At 38.1% G+C, this 19,340-nt stretch overlaps 2 protein-coding genes across 4 annotated transcripts in view; one reads left to right on the top strand and one right to left on the bottom strand.

Moving 5' to 3' along the window:
* LOC107225528 (pickpocket protein 28) overlaps positions 1 to 2,383 on the top strand; it is a 19,971-nt gene extending 17,588 nt beyond the window's left edge. Inside the window, exon 11 of the mRNA XM_046738784.1 lies at positions 21 to 2,383. Coding sequence (XP_046594740.1) covers positions 21 to 208 — 188 coding nt within the window. The 3' untranslated portion in view covers positions 209 to 2,383. The remainder of the gene's footprint in view (positions 1 to 20) is intronic.
* On the bottom strand, positions 2,266 to 18,635 carry LOC107225529 (uncharacterized protein KIAA0930 homolog). 3 transcript variants are annotated; one of them, XM_046738779.1, is made up of 10 exons: positions 18,512 to 18,635; positions 16,082 to 16,323; positions 10,571 to 10,890; positions 10,173 to 10,436; positions 9,220 to 9,319; positions 8,821 to 9,126; positions 6,665 to 6,862; positions 5,070 to 5,585; positions 2,532 to 2,681; positions 2,266 to 2,456 (listed from the first exon to the last, which is right to left on the bottom strand). In XM_046738779.1, exons 3-10 carry the CDS (start codon positions 10,874 to 10,876, stop codon positions 2,416 to 2,418), a joined length of 1,881 nt encoding a protein of 626 aa, XP_046594735.1. In that variant the 5' UTR covers positions 10,877 to 10,890; positions 16,082 to 16,323; positions 18,512 to 18,635; the 3' UTR covers positions 2,266 to 2,415. The 3 variants fall into 3 exon arrangements, with proteins under 3 accessions (XP_046594735.1, XP_015521520.1, XP_015521522.1); XM_015666034.2 differs by lacking the exons at positions 16,082 to 16,323; positions 18,512 to 18,635 and adding an exon at positions 13,764 to 14,252; XM_015666036.2 differs by lacking the exons at positions 5,070 to 5,585; positions 6,665 to 6,862; positions 16,082 to 16,323; positions 18,512 to 18,635 and adding an exon at positions 13,764 to 14,251.
* Between the last annotated feature and the right edge of the window lie 705 nt (positions 18,636 to 19,340).

Below are 19,340 nucleotides of genomic sequence, written 5' to 3' on the forward strand. Positions count from 1 at the left end.
GTAACTAATTCGAATTTCAGCAAACACTGGAGGCCTACTTGGACTATTTATGGGTTTCAGTTTCTTGTCACTAGTGGAGATAATATACTTCATCACTTTGCGACTCTGGTGTCGAATTTATAGACGAAAGTCACTGTCTCTGCAAACTCCTCTTCAAGTAATGCCGCAGCCTCATCAATATGCCACCGTTTATCCGTTTGCTCAATAGGTAGAACACAGATACACGCAGCAAGGTGACGTTGTGCCTGTGTATTGTACGCTAATGAATACATCTTTGATTACAAGTAACTACGGAGAGAGGGTGTCGATAATGTACAGTACAAACGGTTCACAGAGATGCGGTACACAATTCGTAAATACGTATTTTAATAGCAGAAGTTAATAAACGATCGGTAAACAGTACTGCAAGTAGCATATCCCTGTAATATATATCTGCCACATATACCGAATAATATCCGCAATATTTCTAGAAACAAAAGTACGAGACGTTAAAATTCGTTAAATTCGATGGTTATCGTCTGAGCAGATCGAATATGTATTATTACATTGCATATTCCAAGTTTTGCATTGTCACACCTTGTGTCCATTCAATTCAATCGATGAGACTATTTCTGATAGAGTATAAAACAGTAGATGTCACCAACTGATTAAGATAAATATTAACTTAAAACAAAAAGAATAATTTTATGCTCACGGCAATGCTAATAAAAGGAAGAAAATATTTAGTTTAGATCAATAAAGAAAGATATTTTTGTTGCTGTACCTATAAATAGAGATTTGAGTTGAATTACGTAGGAGGTATGTATGAGTAACGGATCCCTTATCGTTAGTCGAAAGTTTTCGAGAATGGCCACTCGAGCCGGGCGCTACAATCGGTTATAAAAGACGTGAGCGAGGGTAGCGTACCAGTTTTGAGGATAGTCCGTCGTGGTCCAGACGTGGTAGAGACGAGAAGCGCTCGAGACAGCCAAGTTAATGTCAGTTTCTGAGTTGAAAACGGTACGAGGGGAGAGTCCGTCAATTTGAATTTGAACACGAGTAGGCGCAGATACATGTTAGACGCGCCTGGTTCTCTGCGGCGTGGACACCGAGGTGTTCATGTCAGCTCGTGGAGATCCCGGTGTCAATTATGAGCATTTGCATGTATCGAATGGATTCTTTTTTTCGGGTTATTGGCATCGTTGGAAGAAAAAATTGACGGCTCCTGTGGCTTAAACTTGAGGTGTTTTTGGATCGAGGTGGGTTTAAAATGTGTGCTGGAGCCCCTGACGTCACGATTGATGAGTTAGTGGCGGTGGCGTGGACTTAAAAATGTCCATGTGACCGTGTTGGGACTCTGGCGTGGGTTGCACTATTTACATGCGCTAAATTTCGATTTTCATTTGTGACTACTTGATCAAGAATCAAGACATTTTGATACATTGTGGTGTATTATAATGATTGTATCTGACATGGGTGTACGCCAGGCTGTGATGAATTATGAACTATAGAATAGGAGAGGATATGAACAAGAATGAAAATGATCTGTGATTGTGACCACGAATTTGTAAACTGTAAACTCGTTGAGTCGGTGACCGGTAGTGTCAGGGACGGTAAAAATCGCAGGTTATACTTTATTTATTTCTTTATTTCTAGTTTGGGATATGTGAAGCAAGAGCCAGATGGTATTCCACCATGGTTCATAAATCTTAAAAATATTTATTTATGAGGTCGCAAGTAAATCATGTTGATGCACGATCGCAAATTAATAAATTAAAATACGAAATCGATATAAGAAGATGTAGAAGGTTCGTTGTTGATCAGGAAAGGGGGTTAATTCACCATTGAAACGAGTATGAATTGTGGACACACCTGATGCTGCTTTCCATACGTATATCTAATTGTTAGTTTTGTGTGAACGATAATTCTGAGAAAATTGAATGAATAGTCGTGTCTAACAGTTAAAACTGCCGAGAAACAGGTGTGGTAATAATTTACAAGAACAAAAATCAGCGCCCAATAACTTTACTAACGCAGCAAGTCCGATGGAGTTTGTGAATTGATTAGTGCCACTCTGGCACGTCTTGCAGCAAACCCTGCGCTGTTTCCGGGCGAATCAATCGCCTGCAACGAATCATCCTACAAGGTATTTTAATGTGAAGATGGATTGGAAACGGGAGATTTAAATCAACAATTATTTTTATTTGCTGTATTTGTCGAAATATATTTTCACTGTATAAATCAAGACGATTTTTTCTTGGTACATTATGGATAGAATTTATATACCTTTCCATTTGATTTTTTTTTTTACATCAGCCTTAAAATGTTCAATTTTTTCAATGCATTCGTACAGTTTGAACCATGTAATAACGTTGTAACTGCACAAAAATGTGAAGTAATAAAACAATGTTGAGAAAAATTCACCTCCGTGACCGGCTAGAACGTCAGAATCGGACCTTCTCTGTGATCTAATATATCTGAAACATCGAAACGAAGTACGTTCAACTAAGTGATTACAGTTTTCTCCAAGTTGTGTCGAACTTCCATCCTACCTTTGGCTATGCTCCACCAAGGTAGCGTGATGTATGTCAAGAAAGCGTTGAGAGGAACTGACTGGGCCCGCCGCGTCTCCTTCCAGAAGTGAAACGTCTGCGTGAATCCGCGCATGGTCCACAATGGATTGTACGCTCCGTCGTCGAGTTCTGCCAGCAGACAGACAGGACATCGGTAACTACACCATCCTTACTTGAAATTTCGCAGTGACACACCCTCCACCACACCCAAAGTCAGAGGCTTCTATATCTCAATGCTCAATGATCTTTTCGACTACCAAAACAATTGATTTCTCTACATGATTTGTCGCCATTTTCTGACAGCCGATTCAACGTTTATTTTTTCACTGTCAGTTACCGAATGCATGACTACGGTCAGGCACGGTTTAAACGCATGGAATTTGATACTCTATGAATCTTTGGAACAAACACCGTTTGAGTTTCTAAATTTTTTGCAGCATTACAATCAAACGAAAAGCCGAAACATTCCGTTGCATTGGTACCCGTGAGGGTACAATCACTTTTAACCAAGATCGAAGCTCCACACGTCCAACGGACCACTTGTGAAGCATGACCGACAAGCATAAGGGATCACCCCCAATAATAGAGTTTCACGACCTGTATATATGACCGTGGTTGCAGCTGAGCGGCGTAGTTCAGTGGTCAGAGCAATCACGCGAAAAGCCAAAGGTCCTTGGTTTGAATCCCGGTCCAGTTCAAGCCGTGAACCATTTACCATATTCGCCAAAATGCACGTCACGATACTCACACTGCACAATGAATTTCGCGTTCTGGTGCACGAAAATTTGTAACTAATACTGGTCGACTTCTACCGATACGTTGTACTCTAGAGCAGTAATATCTTGAATTTTACTGTGATAGTTACCAATCATGCATTCCACGTAGCTTTACCAACAACTACCAGCAGAGCATAGTTTGAATTCGAATTGTTCGGAATGAAATTGTAATTAGTTTTACCATAGTTATCAAGGAAAACGTAGAATTTGAAAGGTTAAGCTAGCTTTATATCACCTGTACACAGTCATGGAGTTCGTATTTTCACATCTCAACATACTCTTCTTTTTAATACTCCGAAATGACTTGGAAATATGTTTTTAGCGCTGCGTGCTTCAGTGGGCAATAGTAAAAGCAGCAACGTGTTTACGCGAAATGCTCGACATTACGATTCATCAATATGATTGACATACATTTGTGTTATTCATGTTTATTAGCACAAGAACGTTAATCGTTCATCTTCATGTTATCTCGGTACACATTAGAGTGGTTCTTATTAGAGTTTGAACGAACTTTGAAACAGTCGTCCGTCGAATCGGTTCTAAATAATTCAAAAACAATTCCCTAATTTTGTCTATTCTTCATCGTAACCCTGCCTGTTAGAGGGTGGATTTCCCCATTTAAAATACACGTGTTTCGGTTATATTCTCATTATTTGATGCAAGAGTAATAATTTTCAAAAAAATCTGTAACTAAGAAATTTTAGTGGGCGTTGGTGCGGTTATCTAACGAAGAAGTTCATGTTATACCTGACAATCAAAATAAATGTAAAAACGTTGGGGAAAAATTAAGGCATCGTTATTGAATTATTTGGAGCGGATTTGGCATGTGACTTTTGAGAAAATCGTTCGAGCCCTAAATAAGGACCAACCAGGTATGCATATTATATGTATATTTATTGGTCAGTATCTGGTGGCCCAAAAAGTTTTGAGGAAAATGCATCGTTTCTTACAAACAAAATAAATCTCTGCAAATCATGTCGGATAAAATTTTTCCCACATCCCTATCTTAGTTAGTCAATAAATCGTTCCACACAAAATCATTACAAGTCATAATTAATAAAGTCATGCATTATTCGAAGAGATGTGTCATCAACACTGAAAATTAGTAACGAGTCCATTCATAAACTGAATAAATCTTGCTTTAGAAAAATTGGACAACTATTACGATTTACTCTTTTGAAACGCAGATAAAAAATATAAGCTTCATAGAGTTATTCAAAACCAAATTTTAACCATCTAAATCTGCTGTTGTTAATTTCTTTTTTCGGGCTAAACACACCTGACGCATCCTTAAATTTTTCTCGATCTGTTTTAAATGCATCGTCTACTTTGAATACAGAAATGTCTTTTCACTCGGAACGTTTGAAACGCCAAATTTTTCTCTACTTCGGGACCTTCATGGCGAGTAACCCATACCCTTGGAACTTCAAAACACGCACATCGAATAGAAAAAAATTAATCGAACAAATTACTTCAGAAAAAAAAAAATAAAAACGTGATAACGTAGTCGCAGGCAAACAAGCTTGGTATACAGAAATATGGCTGACAAAAGTGTGCAGTAGAATGAGAAGCGTTCGGAACTACGATACAGACTGTGAATGAATTTCGAATGTATCGCAACGTTTAGGCGAGTAAATGACAGTAGATGCAGTATGTAAGCGCAAAGATTATTCGCATCATCAACCTCGTCGTTACAACCGTTACAACTATTCTTATAATTGTCATAAAAATGGCTGATTACCCTGTGAACCGGGGCGGCGCGGGAGCTCGCACCAATAGTAGATGGCCGTACCATCGGGAGTGACCCGATGTGGAGGCAGCGGAGTTCCTCGAAGGCTTCCGTGAAGAGCGCGTCGCCTTCGCCTTCTGGGGAGTGTCGCACTTTGTTTTTGGGCGCATCCATTGGTTCTCGGTATTTTAGTGTTTGCGTTTTTGTCGCAGGGCGTCGACTCGTTCTGGTTTTTGTTCTTGAGGGTGTCATCGGCGATAACCGTCGTTCCATTCGCGAGTTCGATATCGCCACTGTCGATGGTCCGATGGAGCGACTCGGCGCTCAGACTTTCCGTGCTCTTAAACATCCGACGATCGGCGTCGGTGCTCACGGTGTTATTATCGTCCTCGTAATTCAGAGGCAGCTCCTCTTTTCCGTGGACTAATATCGCTCCGGAGTCTAACTTTTGCCGTACGTTGTCATCTGTCAGACACGGCCCTGGTGGCAGTATTTCACTTCCGACTTCGATATGGTGATTCTGGGGGCCTATCACGAAACTCAAGTGAGTAATGGTTAAACCACCCCGTCGCTGCTCTGTTCGGTATCGTGAAAACATTTTGAAACATTTTCGATCGGTCTCTCAACGCACCGATTCCTGTACTAACATCGAACTCGACACTCGCTACGGCTCTGATTTGGTGAGGGCGTACAGTCCGGTAGAATAAATTTTAGAACAATACAGTGATGAGGTATGAAGGAGGTCAAAAGTGAAAGCGAATATTATTAAGTGGAATTTTTATAAAGAATTGAGTTACCCCAAATCAATTGTAGAAAGTTTAATTAATAAGCGGCTGCTGGACTTCCGTCAAATACTGCAAATCATATCATCGGTTGATCACAAAAACGTTATGTGCGAAATCATTGCGTGGTTAAGATATCAAAAGTTATGCATATTCGAAAACATTATCGTGATCGCAAATTGATTTTAAGTGAAATTATATTTCCATCAATCTTTGAACTGTATACCAAGTGTATTCCTAACATACCGATCGCACTTCCAAATTTCCACGTCTGTTCTTGATCCTATATCCGGACTTTAACGCTTTGTTTACCCCAGTAAAAACCCGTCATATCCGCCCTTTCTCCCGTACTGTGATTCGAAATCTTTGGAATCTCCAGAATCCCGTCGTTTCTTATTCCAGATACGCGATCATTTAAGCTCTGGAAAAATTAACAACTTCAGGATCTCTAATTTGTTATTTCCGCTTTACGACCTCTAATTATGTGCAAATGAACGTGCTTGGATTTTCCTCAAGACCGATATGGCTAAAAATTCCAAATTTCAATTAGCTACGTACGTTCAACGAAATTCGAAGTTACATCCTTAAATTGCCCAGTTGGTGTAATTTAAACTCGGTACGTTTCGCTTGGCCTTTTTTCCCCAGCAACGTCACGATCACGATTTCGAACTCCATTCCGCGGATCAACATCGAATGACGTTTCAAAGTAAAGATTTTGGCGAGGTGGGCAGTTTTGATTCCACGATACCACAGAGCCGGGTATAATCCACCGAATCCGCTGAAGAGACTTGAATGTCACTCGACACGCCGCACTCGCTCACTCACCGCCAGTCTCGTGATAGGCCTCCTTGCGACTGGGTGACACATTTTCATTTGGAAGTTCCCGGGAGTTTCGTTGTTTCCGGTTGACGTACCTCGCAGGCAGTAGAGGCGATCTTCTCCGTTGCGAGCGTGGACTTCTGCTATTTCCAATCAAGTGCGGCGAGCCCCGCCCGCCCCAGCTGCAAGTCTCCTGCACTTCCGCTATAAACGAACAGCCAGCAAACCAGGAACGACAATTAATTAAAGAAACAAGCTCGCATAAGGAGATACGATGTGTTCTTGTACGTGTGCTCGCTTCGTGATACACCTGTATGCTGGTCTGACAATGTCGTGTACTACGCATGCCTAAAGACGTCTCTTTGGTTGTGCCAATGCGTGAATGCGGAGCTTCGAATCAAGTTTAGACTTTCTGAAAATCCTCGTAAAGGTAATAATTTTTAAGTAACATCAGACTTCGCTGTGCGTTTGAAAGGGTCAACCGTCACTGCTGCATATTTTGACAATGAGTAATTATCGAGTCGGCCTGTTCCAATTAACTGCTTGAAGTGAAGATAATTTTTTATAAGGTTTTTGCACCAGTGCCAGTATATTGTTTGCAAGGAATGAAATTACAGCTTCTTTTTCGCCTAGTTTTTATGAGTCTAATTAAAGCATTGTGCAGAACAAAGCAATACTCGCTATTTCACTAGTCATAGATTTGATGAAAATAATATTGCTCGTAAGGTGTTCTAAGCATGCTGCACATAGACGAAAGCCCGTGAATATGGTCAAATAAAAAGCTTAGGAAATTTGAGTCTCGCTGTTGGATTCAGTAGGTATCGCTACTTCAATATTGAAATAGTTTTTTATTTTACTTGCATCATGTAGTGATACCTTGAATTGAAAAACATTCGAAGATTACAAGAGCTTTTGCATTTCACGAAATTCGCGACGGTACGAACAAGTGAATGCCCGATTTACCGAGGGTCGAGTTTATTCCGGTTCGTATCAATGAGATCTGTGTAGCAGTTTTCTACCATAAACGTTGAGGATAAAGTGTAATTTCTAATATATATAAAAAATGTTGAAAGGTTTGAGTTGTTATTTTTCTAAGATGTTTCATGTTTTCTATAAAATTTGGTATGACGTTTTTCGTATCATCGCTATCTAATTTTGATTTGGTTGAAACCAGGATCGCCACAATACTAAAAAAAAAAAAAAAACTGCCATGCAAAACATTTAAAGGATAATATTTTTCAAAGAGAATGTGAAAATTTCTATTGTGACAATATTTTTAGGATATTTAAGACTCCATTAATGGTACTTTAATCTAATATGATTACATTTGTTCCTCTTTTGACGAAGAAAATAGACATAACCTCTTTCCGTAGTCAAATATGACCAGAGGGCTTAGATTATCTATAGTTATAGATTATAACGGTTTCCATTCTGCCTAGGGGATACTTGGATTCACGATTGACGTTGGAATAGATTCCTAGATTCACAGTAAGCGAGAAAATGTAATTTGATTTTTTTTTTTTTAGGATTTCTTCATAGAAGTATTTGAGAATGCATAACAAATTTTTTGGGATCAAGATACTTCTGAAAGCTCGTAAAAAATTAAGAGTAAACTTTCTTTTCAAACGAACCGTTTAAATGTTACCCGATCCAACTATCGATATCGCACGGCATAATTTATTCGCATTCTCTCAAGGCACGTATAAAAATTGAAAAATCCCGTAAAAATATGACGTTTATCTACCTGAGATTTCTGAGAACAGTTTGCTGTTTCTTGAGGATCGGAGCAACAAAAATTCTATACGTAAATAATACATACATACATAAATACATACATGTTCATGCGGAGTGTAAACGAATGATAAAAAGATAAGAGTATGCTTGTCGAGCCTTACGATTTAATGACGACAGAATCGGATTCATTGTATTTGAGTTGAAATTTCAACGCCATTATTACCGACAGTAAAACACTGGCTACTTCTCCGCGATGTCGCAAGAATCGAAGTCACGTGAAGTTTTTCACAAATACGTATAAAATCAACGAATGTTGTAAAACTACTTCCGCAAGCTTGCGTACCGTTACGGTGTGCATTGCAACCGATGATCGATTAGTCGCGCATCTGTCGTTACCATTACGTAAGTCCCGCAGGATTTAGAATTACCATCCCGAACATCGCCCGCTTCTATCTCACTAAGCCCGTTGGCCATCGAGTCCAGTCCTTCGTTCTCTGACCGAGCTTTCGTGGCCGCAGAATCCGGCTTTGTCCGCCATCCGCCGCGAACAAAGTTGTTCAAATTCGCACTCGGATCTGAGAGACGTCTCTGGTGACGGTACATGAAGATCTCCTCGGCGTCATCCCAGTCGGCGTCCCACAAGGCGTCTGTAGCGCAGTAACCTGGCTCGGAAGTCGGAGTCTCGGCGCCGGATCCTTTCGGCTTTGTCACGGCCATTTCTGCGTGACCTTTACCTGGGACGGAAGCAATGGAGTAGATTTCATCCAAAGAAAGCGTACTGTACCGGTAGCGTACAAGTCGGGAAATCAAAGACACTCGGACCCTACCTTGAGGGCCTTTCATTCGAACGAACTCGACCCTCTGTGACGCTGCTCCAGAAAAGAGACCGAACGTCATTCGCTGTGCCATTTTTGTACTCAAACTAGACTGGAAAAATAAGGGGGAATTATTCACAGGAGGAAGTGACGAAAGACATATTTTTCGGTCATTTTTATTCCGTAACATTAAAAACAAATTTGTTTACCAAGTTCATTTTATTCTTATCATACAAATTGAGAATAGCCGTTACGTGAGTTCAAATTTGATTCGAATCACCCAAGCTAAGATATCAACGATACGACCAGAAAAGGATTTATAATTGATATGTTAAAAATTATTAATCTACTATGAACTACTGTTAAATGACGATAGTGTTTTCGATTTGAGTCTGATATATTTGGGTGTATTTCCTTTGCGGTAGATATCTCTGGAAATCGTTAGAAAGCTATTTTAAAAGTAGTCATCTCCAGAGTAGATAAAAATTAGATTAGAGTAAGTATGGTACAACAGATGATCGTCAACAATATTATTTTCTCGTTATAACTATAAAATAATGTTATATTTTTTCATATATTTTCAAGACAATATATGAGAATCTAGTCAGCGAAAATGTGCCCGCAAACGTGAGACTTGAATGAAAATCACCAAAATCAAAGCACGGTACAAATTCATTTCTCCAATTGTTAATATCTTAACTTAGCTGTTCGATTTACTGCTCAGAATCATTTCTTCAATAGTATAGAAGCAACGTCGTTTTATTTGTGTTCCCAACCATTGACACAAACCATACAACTTGAAATTCTTGGACTGTTTCAGCGTGTTTTTTTTTTTATTTTGACATGATTCAAACAGAGCGTCTCATTTGTCTTTAACTGTTACCAACTCACGTTGACGAGGCGCGACGAGTGGCAGTCGAATCTACGTTTACTCCGAAATACCCTGAATTTGGTTGCATACGTACCCTAGCATCATATACTTTCTTTAAAGCGTCATAGCGGATGGATCCGAGAAAAATGACACCTTGAACAGCACCGTCTCTATCCGAAGCCACTAGTTCAACACAGACCATTTCACCATCCCTGACTAAGATATCACAGAAAACTTCGTCAAAGTTATCCACCATAAAACAGATGTGTGGGTAAGTCATTTCTTCCAGGTCGCCCTTGGCATCCATGCGACGGCGGCTTGGACTAGCGTAAACTTTTTGCGAGTGTCTTCGAAGAACCTGAAAACACGGTTATGCTTAGAAATCGTCATATTTGCTTCAGCAAAAGTCTGTGGAGAAGAGAGAAGCGGAGAGAAAATGATAGAAAATTGAAAAATGATCGATGAGGTATTCATTATTTTACTCGCTAATACCTGAAGTTCTTTCGGGCTCGTTCTAGTGCAGATCGCCAACGTGAGGGTGTAATCAAATTGATGCACTACAAGATTCAGGTACACTGTTTCTTCCCAGTCAATATCTGGATCGCCAATAGGAAGTTTCTTGCTATCCTTGCGGAAGACGTCAACTTCTGTTTCGAACTTGGGTAAGTAACGCGACGAAGTTTTGACGTGTTTCTTGCGGACGAAAAATAGCAGATCGTCACCGTCTATGGTGTGCTCTGCTTGGAATAGGAAGTGACGCACGAATAAGTCTGTCCAATATGTTGTACCCTGGAGCATGACGAAACCCGAATCTAAAACAACAATCTTTGGCGTTTGAACTCTAACTCGAGCGAGTGCTTATCGGATGATCTTATTAAAAAAAAAAACCATCCAAATAAATGCCTTCACGTACAAAAAATATTGAAATCAATCCTTATTGCCAGCTATATAAATATAAAATAAAAAACGAGGGATGCAATAAAAAATTCGAAGATAATATTCCTTGGCGGACCTTTTTAGAGAATGAACGATGAATCTAGGTAATGCTCAAGATTTTCTTTGTTCATCATGTCGAAGAGCTGTAGTATAGCCGCAAATGACATCGTCGACCATGATTTGACTAACGAGCACGTCACCAGAGTAAAGAAACTGCAAGTTATTATCACTTGGATATTCAAGGCTGAAGGCTACTGTGACTGCCGAATAAATAACCGATTCTTGGGAATTTTTTTCGCAGGGACAACTAATTAACAAAGGGATCGGATAGTTGGTACTTTATAAAGTGTATACTAAATTTGTTTTGCAGAAATTTGATTGAAAAATATTTGAAATTAACAAAGATATGGAGCTCGACCTAACTACTAATAAAAAAAATTCCCCTCCTTGCGGCATTAATATCTTTTTGAAGGGTTATCTCAAAATAAAAAAAATAATTTTATCAATACCTATACAAATGTAGCTATCGTTGTACGTGACTGTTTTTCCTTTCTTCGATGATTTACAAAATGCCGACGGCTTGAAGAAAAAAAATGACTTGTAAATTTTTTTTCAAACCGTCGATATTTTGTAAGTAATGAAAAAATACCACCACATACTGCGATAGCTACATTTGTATAGAAATTGATAAATATTTGTTTTTTATTTTCAGAAAATCCTTCACCGAGATATCAATGCCACGATGGAGGGGAAAGTTTTTTTATTAGTCGTTAAGTCAAGGTCTTATCTTTGTTAGTACCAAATATTTTTTAATAAAAAGTTACATGAAACAAGTTTAATATACACTTAAAATAATAACGACAATCCGATCTCTTTATTAATTAGTTTTCCCTGTAAAATAAATTCTTTAAAATCGGTTATTTTTTCGACCGTCACAGTGGCCTTCCCCCTTAAGACTATCAAGTTGTTTATATTGATCAGCTGACGCTTAGTAAACAAGCACTTTCGTTACGTATAACGTATTGGGTTTAAGTAGCCGAAACTGAATAATCAGAATCAGAAACATGATGGAAGTAGTAACGTTAACGTAACCAAATTTCAAAAGAAAAAACGCTATTTTGAATCTTTGGGTTAACTCATAGGAGTTTAATTTTTAAAGTATAATGAATTGTTACGATTACAATCTTACGGAATCTAAACGGAATTCAAACAATGCCAAAGTCCCGAGACAAAAAGTTTTCATGAAACTGCGTCGTTACAGTAACTCACAAAGTTTGAACTTACAATTAGAACGGGAATTAAAATCTGTACATAATTGAGAAAATTGACTGTCATGTTCCGAGCAGCTATCCTCGCGGTAGTTATAACTACGAATGTCTTCCTATGCAGCTGGTTTTGCTAAAGTTGCACCTGCGTTAACGATTTGTGGTCAAGTGATAACTGACGTAGCGGTAATACTAGATAATAATAGCTTGTGAATAATTATTATGCTAATGTAGGTATTATTATCCAAAGCGGTGTATAGTAGAATTGACAACAATTACAATCCTGTAAACAGTCAGTTGAAAGACACCGTTCAAATATTACGCTACGCAGTGTTTTAGGCCGTTCTACATGAGATTGAAGTCCGCAAAGTTGATATAACGATGCAATTGTACGAAAAATTGTTTTCCCAGCAGTGATAAAACTGCAATCCTTTTATCTAAAGTATCTCTTATCTCCTAAAACATTTTGACATTGCACGATTGTTATTCTCTTTCACGGCCTCCATCCAGTACGTGCGGTGTATGGGATTTTAAGCGTGAGTCTAATGAGAAGCGAAGCATCAATCGATTGCTTGCCATGAAACCGATAAAAAAAAATTTGAACGGTGCCGAGCATCAGACAACCGTTGAAAGTATATTATAGATTCTTGGTGATCGGTCAATTAAGAAAACGTATTTTTAGTTAACGTTTCGACCCGGATATGGGCCCTCCTCAGAACGATTTATTTTAAAAAATATAATAGGTTCACCTTCACTCTGGATTATATTGTTTTCTCCCATCAGTCGTTATTCACCTGTTGACCCAATTGGTTCAACCAACAATCTTTCGTTAGACATGTAGAACTTAATTATAAAGAGCCTACCTCCACTTAATTGACACCTGTGAATTAATTTCATTGCTAAAACGACCTTCTTTAATAACCTTTTAACACTATGACATACTGACTGTGAAGAAACATAGTTCTCTAATCTTTTTAATTAATGACTACCAACTTTTAACTCCCACATATAAAATAACTTGAAGATTGACATTGTCTACCGTCACTCAAAAGAACACTGTTTCCACCAATTGTAATTGTGAATTCGACTACATCTTATTACACTTACTTAATCCAAAAGGTAAATAACACCAAAAAACATCCTTATCTCAATTAATCATAAGGTCTTACTATCAACAATATTTAATAGCTCTAAGAGTATTACATCTACAATATTTAGGTCCGATTACTTCTAGTACCATGATTTATACTATAAAATTCTTTTTTTGTTATTTTTGACAGTTTTTTTAAAATAAATCGTTCTGAGGAGGGCCCATATACGGGTCGAAACGTTAACTAAAAATACGTTTTCTTAATTGACCGATCACCAAGAATCTATAATATATTACATACGAGGTCGAGAATTCTTATTCTTTCGCTATCTACATAATATTAAATAATGGTGAAAATAACATGGAAAACGGCACAGTTCGGGGGAATACAAACCATCTTTGAGTAGCTGACGCATCTCCTTTGTCCTCTGAAAATTAATCTCCTCCAATAGCTGTTCAAGCATCGTCGGAGGACGCAATAATCCGGTGGATCCACCGGCCAAACTAGCCATCGAGAATCACTTGTCAGTATCGGCACGGTCGACTCGAGCCGCGTCACGATTGAAGAGAATATTGTCACGAACCGCGCAATGCACTGACTCAAAGAAAAGAGCCGTCTCTCTCTAGCGCGTAAAAAGAGAAGAACGTACTATCGTGACTAATCGAACGGCAACGATAGCCAGTGTGAGAAATTGTCCGATTTCTCAGTTTCTCTGAATGTAGCGCGTCACGAGGTATTCATCTTGAGCAAATCGGATTATTGTTATTGAACGATCGAACCGACAGGTAACCCTTGAACACACTTTTATCGTTATCCACGTCTATGATGTCAGTCCGCGCCGCTTTTCTCTCCTTTCAACGAAGAACGTACGCAATGTTCCCCCCGCCTTGGCGACTTGCGGTCGATAACTACGAGTCGACGCGGCGCTCCTTTGGGCGTCTAACCGCGCGCTAGATTCGAACTTTCATGCTGGTTTAGCCGCATTGAGAGAAATTTTTAGTACCGGTTACGGGCTCAGTCTTTGACTATTTTCATTTTTTACCACGATCGAAAAATATAGTTCCGGGTAGAAAATGAATATTAGTTTTATAGCCGTTACCGGCAAGTCTGGTATCCGTTGCTATTCTTTCTCGTTACGATCACTGTTACTATGCTTTATCTTTGTAACTTTTGCGAAAATTTAATGCTCGTGCAACGATAAATTGACGTTAAAGCCTTGTTTAACTAAAAAAGTAGAGTAAACCGAAGAAACTGATCTTGCGTTGCAATATTTAACACGTATGAGTGAAAACTAAATTCTGTAGCTTCTGACAAGAGCTCTATAGATAGCATTGGAAATACGGGACATTTTTTTTTAAAGTAAAAAATCTGGAACCTTACGGAAAACCACTTGTTCAACTCTCACTTGCTACGCCCGTTCAGGTCGCTTTAGGCGTGGCAGCCCTTTTTGTTCTACCAATAACATGTATAGAAGCAGCTTCTGATGAATTTCGTCACATTATAAGACCATACCGAAGTGCTTCTTGACCGATATTCTAACCAAACAGACTGGGCACGAAAACTGGACTTCGCATTGCAGTTATTCGTGAAAGAAACGCGATTGCTGTCTGAGGTTAGGACGAAATGGAGAAAAAAAATACCATTCGTACAGATTACAGTCGCGAGTTTAATTATTTCGACATGTACCGCGATAATTGGGTCACAAAACGTATCTGAACCGGACATGGCGATCTAGAATTGAAATCAGGAATCAATAATGATTGCCGCTTCGGCTGGTTTTTGTATTCCATTTGGACAGAAAACGTGTGTTTTTTTTTCTATCTTAGAAAATTTTTAGTAGTCTCGAAATATTGGGACATCGCAAAATCAGTTTTACCAAAATGCCGGATGAGAAAGACCGTTATTAGGATGGTCTCGAGGTAACGAAATATTGAAAGAACTCTGTCCTGAAATTTTAGAATTGCCTTGCACAAAACCCGTTTGCAAAATGCATATGAACATGTTTTACTTCATTACGATTCATTGTATTTTTTGTAACCCTGAAATTATGAAATTGCTCGTCAGTTTTCACGAAAGTTTCACCCTTAAATTGACGGCAAGAACTTCAACGGCTCATTTTGAACATCTAAACCTTCTTCAATCTAGAAAATATTTTTCCCTCATCTACAAAAAATAAATATTATCTCAAAATTAGAAAAATTTCAGTAGATCTAATCGGATGAATTTTTTACCGAACGTAACGTTCATTTGCCAACTTGCGATAAAATAATTTTGTCAACTTCGATCTATGATATGAAACCTTGTATATGAATATCATCAGAATAAGCTCATTAAAAATAGGTAAGTGCCATTACTTTCTCGTCATTCATTTTCATCCTAATCCTGGTAGTATTGAGACCACCGCAATAACAAATCGATACTGCTGACGTGGAAGATGCTGTATCGAATTGCGTTACACAATTTTTAACTTTTACGTTGAGTTCGATCGGCTGAATACTGCCAATTTTAACGTTTTCCTTTTCATTAAAACAGGAAATAGCATCGAAATCTTTATTAATACCATCCAAATCAGTTATAAATGTTTGTTTAATGTTTCAAAAGTATGAAATTGCAGCTTCTATAGTTCAGCAATGATGAAAAAACTTTACTCTACAAACTACTCACGTTAATCTCATCCCGCGTACGTTTCGTTCGTACCCTAACTTTCTCACCTGCATTCAAGCATTCCCCAAATCTGTGCAGGAGGTAACGTCTCGCAGTACCATACAACGATAATCCATGTTAATTTCTTGACGGACTGTACCCACAGAGTTCGAGACAGAACAGGTGTTCACGTCACTTCTTTTCCTTTTCTCTTGGATCGCAGAATTCCAGTCCCTACTACGTCAGGGCACGTTCCTGTATTATCGTAGTTCAATGAGCCCGAGCGTTAAATTTTGAATGTCGAACCAGGCTAAACAACAAAAGAAGTGTCATCTTGAAAATGGATTTACGCATTGGGAGAAACGTAAATGTCGTAGGATTATAAGTGATACAGAAAATAACGGAAACAGTGCTGTTTGCGTGAATTAAAAAATTCCAATTTCTCACGAGTATTGACAAAATAATCAAACCGAGCTGTGAAACTCAACCAGAATTACCGATTATGTGCGAAAAATCATTTTTCTTCGCAACGAAAGTAGATTTCTTAGAATGATTAATTTTTTCTGCCCAAAAAATTTGACTTAATAATTTACGTAAAAAATAACCGATCAAAAAGGAAAAGTAAACAAAAACTGGTGAATTTTGCTGTGATTATTTTTAATTTTAATTCTTGTCCTACGTACTTATGGAGATACCAAGTTCCTTTGAGTTATTTTCGATGTAAAAAATTCTGAATTTTCCGAAAAAAATATTTTCCACGATCTAAAATTGAGGGCAAGGGCTGGAAAATTGATTTTTAGATTTCAACTTTGATTTTCGAGGTTATAAACATATATGATTAAATTTTCGCTGACAAATGTGAGTGTATAATATTTTATTATTTTATGACAACACAACAACTATAACAAATAATGGCATTTATGTATACAAATTTTAATCGAAAGTTTAAATTGTAAAATATGTTTAATTTAAATTAGCTAATTTTGTAATTTTCTGTATAATATTTTTTAAGAAACCTGATGATGGCAGGCGTGGTCCTGCCGAAACGTCGTAAATAAAAGCATCATTCCATGAATTGCATCTTGTCATCATTGACTGTTATTACCGACGAAAATTTAATCATACAAGAAGCACGGTCACGAAATTCAAACCTCAGTTATAAACATAGCATTGGTTATTGATATATTTTTTGTTTAAAACTTCAGAGTTTTACGAAAAAAAACGTCTCTGAAGTTTTTTTCTATCTATTCAGGGAAAAAAGATATATCGAGTTGAAAATTTTGTAATTTCGAAGACTCGAAAATTTGCCGCCGCCGTTGCTCAAAAACCACTGGCCGAAAAATTTTTCAAAAAAACATGGATATCTTTTTGAGTACTATCTTTCGAAAAGCAAATTTAGTTTTTTGAAATTTTGACCACTCGGTACAACTTTGGCCAATCTTTGGCGAAACGACTCACTATTAGTGGTTCGCTTGTATTAATCGAAAGATACATGTTAACTGTTTTTGCTGGAAACGCGAAAAAATTGACGTCAACATTTGGTAGGCTTCTTTAATTCAACCATCAATTAACATCGTCTGTTAGCAGCGATAAAAACTTATCTTCACCGAATTTCAAAGTACCATAAATCTTCTTAAACATGTACTCATTATGGAATTATTTCATATGACATTACAATCCATGAAATTCTTTGTTTTCTTTTTTCATACAAACCAAAGTTCGATAATTAATCTTCTGTAACTCTTAGGCTCGTAAAAATATTTTATGGCTTCTAAAAGTCGAGACTCTCCCCACAGATTCAGCAGTTTCGTAATTACAAACTGTGTGTCAATATCCGTATTGTATGCAGATATTTTCCCATAATCTATAAGTTTTTAAATACTTTGATTTTCGTATTTCGGCCAAGCCTTGTACATTTTAAGACTCCATCCATCCGTGAGAAGAATATAAATGTAAAACTTATGTGCAGAAAATAACATTGATTCTTGTAAATTGTTTACCCAAAGCGATCGCGCTACGCAAGTCCGTCGTGTCAAGTGATACGATGACCTGGACGAACTGTATGTAATTACTTTCAAAGATACGAGCTCTCGACATTCACGAGAAACGAAGTGGCGTGGGTGGGGTGTTGAGATCGCTGCTTCCTTTTCATTACCTACATACTATTTTAACTATAATCATTATTTCAGCGATTATAAATATGAAAAACGAATAGCGCCAATACACTGATATGTAAATTTAATTCCCACGGATAATGGAACGCCACTGAAGTATTAATCGATAAAATTTACGGCGATTACGATCGAGTTCAAATTATTACGCATCGTATTTCTAACTAGCCTGGGGCCATTTTCTGTACGAGCTGGTTTACCCTCCGCTGTATAGTCGGAGATTTACGATTAAACCTGGCGTAAATTATTATTGGAAATTTCGTGATTACACACGTGTGCACAGGTGGCGAAATAAGATAGGCAATTAATCTGATACTTTCTACAAACCTATATGCAACAACGCGCGAGTTATCCAACTACTCGTGCAATTATCCAAAGCAGGGCAAAGACTCTTGGGCAACTATCAAGTCCGGTGCAATAGATGCGAGCCACAACAATTCAGTTAAAGATTCGCCGGTACAACGGCGTCGAGAAAAGGCTGAAGACGAGAAAAATTAAGAGTGAGAATTGTGCATGGGCAATGAAACGGTTAACAGATATAGTTGTAGTCTGAAGGGGCAAACGCACTGATTCCATTTCTTGCTACGTCGTTGTCGTATCAGTTTCCGGTGATCTGTGGACGAGTAAAGCTCGTAGTACTGAGAATCTGTATCTTGACACGTCGCGGTCAGTTCGCTTCTGTCACTGTCCAAAGCATCTTTCTGCTCTCCTTCGGCGGATTCATTCTACTGAACGAGAGCCGTTTTCGTGCGGCTGAAGAAGCAAAACTGGTACGTTAGTTAACTGTTACTATAATTATTTCAAACAATCTTATACCGCGAACGACTGATGAAGGTTTAGCGACTAATTTCAAGTTTACGTAGAATTGTTGAGCGACGGATCGTTCGACTAAATTCAAGTGCATTCCTTATCCAGAATGGATAATGCATTCGAAATCGACTTTACGTAACATTCTTTCTTATGAGATCCATAGATGGGACATTTTTTAACATAGTTTTGACAAAGTTGTGTAAAGTTGTTACGTACATTTGGTACATTATTTTTACATAGGTACGAAATGTAAAATGAGTTTTGGTATTTTGAATTTTGAGCAATGAGGGTGAAAGGACATTATTAATCGTTATCAGTTAATGCACCAAATAAGGAAAAAGTATTA

This window comes from Neodiprion lecontei, chromosome 4 (genome assembly GCF_021901455.1).
Source record: "Neodiprion lecontei isolate iyNeoLeco1 chromosome 4, iyNeoLeco1.1, whole genome shotgun sequence".
NCBI lineage: Eukaryota > Metazoa > Arthropoda > Insecta > Hymenoptera > Diprionidae > Neodiprion > Neodiprion lecontei.

Coding starts and splice junctions, on each gene's coding strand:
- LOC107225529 (XM_015666034.2), bottom strand. CDS start 13,881: ATGGCTAGTTTGGCCGGTGGATCCACCGGATTATTGCGTCCTCCGACG. Junction 9,320..10,172: donor AGAAAGTATATGATGCTAGG/GTACGTATGCAA, acceptor TTATTTTTCCAG/TCTAGTTTGAGTACAAAAAT. Junction 9,127..9,219: donor TCGAATGAAAGGCCCTCAAG/GTAGGGTCCGAG, acceptor CTTCCGTCCCAG/GTAAAGGTCACGCAGAAATG.